Genomic DNA, 7,670 nt, shown 5'->3' with positions numbered 1-7,670 from the left:
TCCCCTCTGCTTTCCCCACCAAGCTCCCTACATTCTCCCTCTCCCTTAATCCTTTATGTTCACCCCAGCCCTTGTTCAGCTCCTCTTGCCTCCTCTCCACAGATTACACCTATGGAGCCGCAGCCCCGACTACCACCAGTGAGTATTCCTGGCCCTGACATCCTGGGTCCCGTCCGCATTTGGGGTTGGGGAGCACTTGTTCTCCTTCACCCGCTGTCCTTGGTGAGGGAAGCACCTGGAAGGGCCCTAATTCATCTCTTCTCTCCCTCCCGGGTTCTGGTGGAGAGTCCCAGCCCAGTGTGAGAAAGCCTTAGACACAGACATGTTCTCCACCACATTCTGACCCCACGTGGTTTTCACTTTAATTCTCCTAAAGCCCCGCCCTTGGTCCTCCTTTTCCAGGTATCCCATCCGTCTGTCCAGTTTTCTGCCCATCCATCTGTCTCTCCTCCGAGTTCAGTCTCTCTTGTTCACATATCTCTCTCTCTTGGGCTGCTCTCATCCACAGGCTTGCTCATCCCTCTACTCACACAGTCACCCCTCCCCTCACTCTCATTTATGCTTCACCTGTGAATGGTGGTCCTGGGACAGCCACTGCTGGAGCCCGGGTGAGCCTGGGGGCTCCTCCCACTCTGTCCCTCCCTGATGACAGCCCTCGCCACAGCTCCCGAGCCGGCCACCACGTCCCTGCATACTTCATCATCACCTGTGCCACCAGAAGCCACCACAGGTGTCTGGGGGCCCCTTTTCCTTCCCAAGAGAAGCTCTCCGGCCCCACTCCTCTACCAGCCGGTTGTGATCCAGGAGCTGGGAAGCCAGGGTGTGAAATTCTGGTTTTAGGGCAATCATGCTGATCACAAAGATTATACTGATGATTCAGTCTAAGGCCAGCCCTCAGAGAGCCCCTAGTCTTGTGAAATTAACACACCATTATAGTACAATGTGGGATGTTTCGGGGAGAGGCGCCTGGCATAATTTGGAGGGGAAGAGCTTGCTAGAGAAAGTTTCACCAGAATGGAGTCTTTGAGAATAAGTAGGAGGGACCCTGGCAACTAGAGGATGAAGGGTTTTCCTGGCAGAGAGGGTTCCATGATCAAAGGCTCCAGCCAGAAACAACATGCTGTATGGGGAGAATTGAAACGAATTTGGGTTGCGTGAAGCATGAAGTTTAACCCGCAGTAGATGGATAAAATGAGACTGAAAGGTCAGCAGGAGCCAGATTGAGTAGAGCCTTGAGTGCCAGGTCAAGAAGGTTGAACTAAACACTGAAGGCCATAGGGAGCCATGGGTGGTGCTAGAGCAGTGGTGGCCCTAGTGAGGTATTCATTTCAGAAAGATTCTTCTAGTAGTCATGTAGAACATTCTTTAGACAGAGCATCCAGTGCGCCTGCTGGGGTGTTGGTCCGGGTGAAGGAAGTTAACACCTAAGCTGGGACAGGCATGGAGAGAGGGAGTGTATGTGAGGACCAGTGTGCAACTGGAATTTGTGTTACTGGGAGGGAGGAGGAGCTGAGCAGATGTGCTGGTTCTGACTTGGGTGACCACACGGGTGGGTGGTGGTGCCACTGGGAGAGAAGACGACAGATGATAATGAGCGCAGGACTCTGGTGTGGTCTCAGGCCAGCTCTCAGTGCTGGCCATCGCTCTCCCTCTCGTCTTACAGCTTTGGGGCACAACCTGAAGTCCCTCACAGTCACCTTCCCCATCTCCACCCTCAAGTATTCATCAGACAGGAGCAACGGCTCAGCCACGTTCAACTCCACTGAGAGGGTCCTGCAGAGCCTGGTGAGACCCTGGTCCCAGCAGCTCCTGGTGGTTTAAATCCCACCCAGCCCCTCTCCCAATCCCTGTCCCTCCTGCTCCTCCTCCTCCTCCTTCCTCCCCAGCTGGATCCTTGTTCAAGAAGAGCAGCCTGGGCCTCTTCTCCTTGAGTTGCAGACTGGTCTCCCTCAGGTGAGACCCTCCCCTGATTAGTTGCCCCTAATGACCACTTTTGCCACCACCCCTCTCTGTCTCGCCCCTGTCCTCCCATTTCCTCCTTCCTGTTCTGACCCCCACCCCAGAGGTTTCAGGACCTCTCTCTAGAGTCCCCACGTCCCTCTCTCCCCAGGCCTGAAAAGGATGGGGAAGCCAGCAGTGTGGACGCTGTCTGCACCTACCATCCTGACCCCGTGGGCCACCATGCCTCTGTGCTGGGAACGGAGAGTCTCCACCTGTCTGCTCTTCCTCTCGGTGGCTCCAGGCTCTGCAGCACAGAGTTTATCCATCCAGAGAGAGCACCAGCTACATTTCCACATCATCAGCTGGAACCTCAGCAACCCGGAGCCCACATCCTCGGAATACACCGCCCTGCTGAGGGACACCCAGGACCAGGTGGGGTCTCCCCTGTCCCGTCTCTCCTTGCCCTGAGGGCACTGTCATTCCTCCGTCTGACTTACATCTGTTACGTGATTGTTTCAACCCTTCACTTTCCCTGCGTGCCTGGGTTCTCTCAGTGTCCAGAGGTGATGTCCTAGCTGCCTTCCCCATTTCTCACATGGGTAAACTGAAGCTCAGAAAGGGGATTATTGTGCCTAAGGTCACACAGTGAGTTAGGGGCAGAGCCAAGAGTTGAAGTCAGGTCTCCCTTGCCCCAAGGTCTGTGATCTTTCACTGGCTCCAGTGGCCCCCTGCATCTCCAGGAGACCTCCATTTTCTCACCCACTCTCCCTTGTGTTTGTTCTAGGTCACCAAGCTTTAAATGAAATTACATGAGAAATTCAGTTCCTCACTCACACACACTAGCCACATTTTAAGTGCTTGATAACAACATGGGGCTAATAATGAGTGTATTTGGTAGTGCAGGCAAATGTTGACATTATTGCTGAAAGTTCTCTTGGACAGGACCCAGAAGCAGGGAATCTAGAATCAGGGTAGAATTCCAGACACCCTTGTTCATCCCTTGTGTCCTTCCAGCTCGGTCTCCCGTGGTAACCACACTGGGTGGACTCACTGTGTACCCAGCCGCCTTGGCACAGAGACTGGACAGAGTTTCCATCTATGAGGAATTCCTGCGGCTGACCAGAAGGGTACCCAGCTGCAGAACTTTACCCTGGACGGAAAGAATGCCCTTGGGGATGGTAAGGCTCCCTGGTCATTGGGGAAGAAAGTGAGGCCTTTCTAGGGACTCTGGAGGCCTGGGGCTGAGAGAACACTGAACTTGCTCAGGCTGGCAGGAGGTGGCATAGTCCCCCAGTCTTTACCCACCATTGAGAGAGAGAAAAGGACACCAGTGTAGTATGGGAGGCCCTCACCTTCTCCTAGACAGCTCAGTGACCTCAAGCTAGTCACCTCCCCTCTACGGACTTTTGTTTCCTTATCTCTGCACTGAGAGCCACTGGGCCAGATGGTCAGTGAGGGCCTCCAGCTGTGTGTGAAGCAGACTTACAGGTTTGGGGGTGGATGTGGTTTCTGATCCACAGGCTATAGTTTGCCAAGTCCCGCTCTAGGTGAGCACCAATGCACTAGAACTTTCTGCAGTGGTGGAATGTTCTATATCTGTGCTGTCCAGTGCATAGCTGCATGTGGCTGTTGAGTGCTCGAAAGATGGTATTGTGACTGGTCTTTATTGTTACTGATTTTTAATGTTACTGAGGTTAGAATTTTTATTTTATTTAACTAAAATTAATTTTAATTCAAAAAGAGACTTGTTGCTGCTGCATATCAGACAGCACACCTCTAAGAGGTTGTCTGGGTAGAGGCACAAGTAGGGTGACCTGCACCCCTCTCCCCATGCCCACTCCCTCCTGGAGTTTATGTTGTAGCTGGCAATAACAAGAATAGAGAATTGAAACTTATCAATTATTTGATCTGAACAAACTCATATTTTTAGGGGGTAACCAGAGAAGACTTCCTGCAGGAAATTACATTGTAGGTTAATCCTAGGAAATGAATATTAAGCAAATAGGTAAAGGAGAAGGGGATGATGTGTTTCTAGGCACGGAAGAACAATTTTGAGTGGGAATTTACGAATTTAGAGAGATCACATAGGCTTGCCAACTGTGATGACCCATTCTCTCCCCGGCCGTCATAAGATAGTCCAACCCAAATTCAGTCCTCTGTGCCCAGAGGTATTAATTTGGTTTAATTTATTACACTTTTGTTCTGTGATAATGGCCTTGGATTTTGTAGCAAAGTGTGCTCACTTTTTAGAGATGGAAAGTAAAATGGGGTGAAACATCATGATGTATACTTGACTTTAATATTTCATTGAAAACATGGGATGAATCAAGGGTGGCAAGTGTTAATAATTTATACATTGATGAAATATTGTTTTAATTGGATGGAATGTACATTGTTAAATCTAGATGATGGATGTTTATGAGACTGTTCCCTTTATTTTTCTATTTTTCTGTGTCTAAAAAGTTTTATTAAAAAGAGTGAAACACACTCACATGCATTCTTCATTTCATTCACTTCCAGAATATTCTCCCAACAGAGATGACACCTTGACTGAGAAGCATAGTAAACCTGCGGGAAACCCCAGCCCATGGTAGGGGGCGAGTATCTTGATGCTGTGCCTCATTGAAGAGAACCATGCGCACAGGGTCTTGGATGATGAGGAAAGTTGGCCAACCCTTGTCAAGGACGGTTGAGGCACAGTGGGGTCAGCAGGAGCCCTGGGGCGATGACAGGAGGTGGCTCACCCCACCACTTGTCTCCCCAGACCTCCCCTTCTGGACCCTCATCCTCATCTGCTCGGCAGGCCTCCTTGTGCTCATCACAGGCCTGATCTGCTGTCTCCTGGTAAGCCATGACGTGTTGATTGTCTTCTTACCATTGGGTTGTAATCGCTCTTTATATATTATAAGTACACGTCCTTTTCTAGGGATATGTTTTGCAGATGTTTTCTCCCAGTCTGTGCGTGGCTTGCCTTCTCCTTCACAACATGAGTCATTGGGGAAATATAAGTGACAGTCATCATGAGATTCTACCACACTTGAGAATGGCTAAAATTAAAAAGACTGACTATAGCAAGTGTTGTTGAAGATGTCAAGTCACTGAAACTCTCATCGAGTGCTGGTGAAAAATAGCTTGGATGCGTCTTTAATAATTACATACGTCTATCCAGCCATTCCTCTCCTAGGAATCCATCCAAGGGAAATAAACTCATATGTCTATACACAGACTTCTACATACATGTTGATAACAACCTATTTATTCTAGACAAAAACGGAAAACAACCGAAATGTCCATCTACTGGTGAACAGATACACAAAGTGTGGTATATCCCCACGGTGGAATACTGTTCAACCATAAAAAAGAATGAATTATTTTTTTTCTTTTTTAATTATTTTATTGAAATTATAAAGGGTGTTAACATTGTGTAATATCGGGTGTTCATTATTATTTGTGAATTTCTGTATAGACTGCATCATGCTCACCACCAGTAGTCTAACTATTATCCATCACCATGCATATGTGCCCCTTTAACTCTTTCACTCAATGCCCAGCCCCCGTCCCCTCTGGTAACCACTAATCTGTTCTCTTTATCCCTGTGTATGTTTATCTTCTGCGTATGAGTGAAATCATGCATATTTGATTTTGTCTGGCTTATTTCATTTAACATCCTACCCTCAAGGTCCATCCAGGTTGTTGCAAACATGATGATCTTGTCTTTTTTTTCTGGCTGAGTAGTATTCCATTGTATATAATACATACCACGTCTTCTTTAAGCATTCATCTGTAGCAGGGCGCTTGGATTGCTTCCATGTTTTGGCTATTGTGAATAATGCCGCAGTGAACACAGGGGTGCATAAATCTCTTTGAATTGTTGATTTCAATTTCTTTGGATAAATACCCAGTGGTGGGATAACTGGAAGGTATGCTATTTCTATTTTTAATTTTTTGAGAAATCTCCATAGTGTTTTCCCTGGTGGCTGCGCCAGTTTGCATTCCCACCAGCAATGTGTGAGCGTGCCCTTTTCTCCTTATCCTCTCCAACATTTGGTACTTTTTGTCTTGGGAATTTTAGTTATTGTGACAGGTATAAGGTGATCTCTCATTGTAGTTTTGATTTGAATATCCCTAATAATTAGTGATGTTTTACATCTTTTCATTTGTCTGTTGGCCTTCTGTATATCTTCTTTGGAAAAGTATCTGTTTGTATCCTCTGCCCATTTTTAGATTGGATTATCTGTTTTTTTTTGTTGTTGGGTTGTATGAGTTGTTTATATATTTTGGAGATTAACCCCTTGTCAGATATATGATTTGCAAATATTTTCTCCCAGTTGGTGGGTTGTCTTTCCTTTTTTTTTTTTTTTGGTGAAGAAGATCAGCCCTGAGCTAACATCCATGGTAATCCTCCTCTTTTTTTCTGAGGAAGACTGGCTCTGAGCTAACATCTATTGCCAATCCTCCTCCTTTTTTTTCCCCCCAACATACCAGTTGACAGTTGTATGTCATAGTTGCACATCCTTCTAGTTGCTGTATGTGGGACGCGGCCGCAGCATGGTGGGAAAAGTGGTGCGTTTGTGCGCGTCTGGGATCCGAACCTGGGCCGCCAGTAGCAGAGCGCGCACACTTAACCACTAAAGCTCGGGGCCGGCCCTGTCTTTTCGTTTTGTTCATCGTTTCCTTTGCCTTGCAGAAGCCTTTTAGTCTCATGTAGTCCCATTTGTATATTTTTTCTTTTCTTTCCCTTGCGTGAGTAGACATGGTATTGGAAAAGATGCTGCTAAGATCGATGTCAAAGACTGTACTGCGTATATTTTCTTCTAGGAGTTTTATGGTTTCAAGTGTTAGATTCAAGTCTTTTATCCATTTCGAGTTAATTTTTGTGTATGGTGGAAGATAATGATCTACTTTCATTCTTTTGCCTGTGGCTGTCCAGTTTTCCCAACAGCATTTATTGAAGAGACTTGCCTTTCTCCATTGTATGATCTTGGCTCCTTCGTCAGAGGTTAACTGACCACAGATGTCTAGTTTTCTTTCTGGGCTTTCAGTTCTGCTCCATTGATCTATGAGTCTGCTTTTGTGCCAGTACCATGCCATTTTGATTACTATAGCTATGTAATATATTTTCAAGTTAGGATTGTGATGCCTCCAGCTTTGTTCTTTCTTCTCAGGATTGCTTTGGCTGTTCGAGGTCTTTTGTTATTCCATATATATTTTAGGATTCTGTGTTCTATTTCTGTGAAGAATGTCATTGGAATTCTGATTGGCATTGCATTGAATCTGTAGATTACTTTAGGTAATATGGACTTTTTAACTGTGTTTATTTTTCCAATCCATGTGCATGGAATATCTTCCCATTACTTCAGGTCATCATTGATTTCTTTCACTAATGTCTTATAGTTTTCATTGTATAGGTCTTTAACCTCTTTGGTTAAATTTATCCCTAGAGACTTTTTTCTTTTTGTTGCAATTGTAAATGGGATTGTATTCTTGAGTTCTCTTTCTGTTAGTTCATTATTAGAGTAGAAATGCAACTGATTGTGGTAAGTTGATTTTGTACGCTGCAACTTTGCTGTAGTAGTTGATTATTTCTAATAGTTTTCTGATGGATTCTTTATGGTTTTTTCTATTTACAATCATGTCATCTGCAAACAGCAAGAGTTTCATTTCTTCCTTTCCAATTGGGATTCCTTTTATTTCTTTTTCCATCCTAATTGCTCTGGACAAAACCTCCA

General features: G+C 45.9%; 1 protein-coding gene across 2 annotated transcripts; it reads left to right on the top strand.

Moving 5' to 3' along the window:
- Positions 1 to 518: 518 nt before the first annotated feature.
- Positions 519 to 2,319, top strand: LOC131403173 (mucin-16-like). 2 transcript variants are annotated; one of them, XR_009219253.1, is made up of 3 exons: positions 519 to 730; positions 1,664 to 1,785; positions 2,111 to 2,319. XR_009219253.1 is itself a non-coding variant. In XM_058537495.1 (3 exons), exons 1-3 carry the CDS (start codon positions 646 to 648, stop codon positions 1,929 to 1,931), a joined length of 252 nt encoding a protein of 83 aa, XP_058393478.1. In that variant the 5' UTR covers positions 519 to 645; the 3' UTR covers positions 1,932 to 1,953. The 2 variants fall into 2 exon arrangements, 1 of the variants encoding a protein (XP_058393478.1); XM_058537495.1 differs by lacking the exon at positions 2,111 to 2,319 and adding an exon at positions 1,887 to 1,953.
- Positions 2,320 to 7,670: the final 5,351 nt, after the last annotated feature.

Source organism: Diceros bicornis, unplaced genomic scaffold, assembly GCF_020826845.1.
Source record: "Diceros bicornis minor isolate mBicDic1 unplaced genomic scaffold, mDicBic1.mat.cur scaffold_55_ctg1, whole genome shotgun sequence".
NCBI classification, from domain to species: Eukaryota; Metazoa; Chordata; class Mammalia; order Perissodactyla; family Rhinocerotidae; genus Diceros; species Diceros bicornis.
This window is presented reverse-complemented; position numbering and strand designations above follow the sequence as displayed.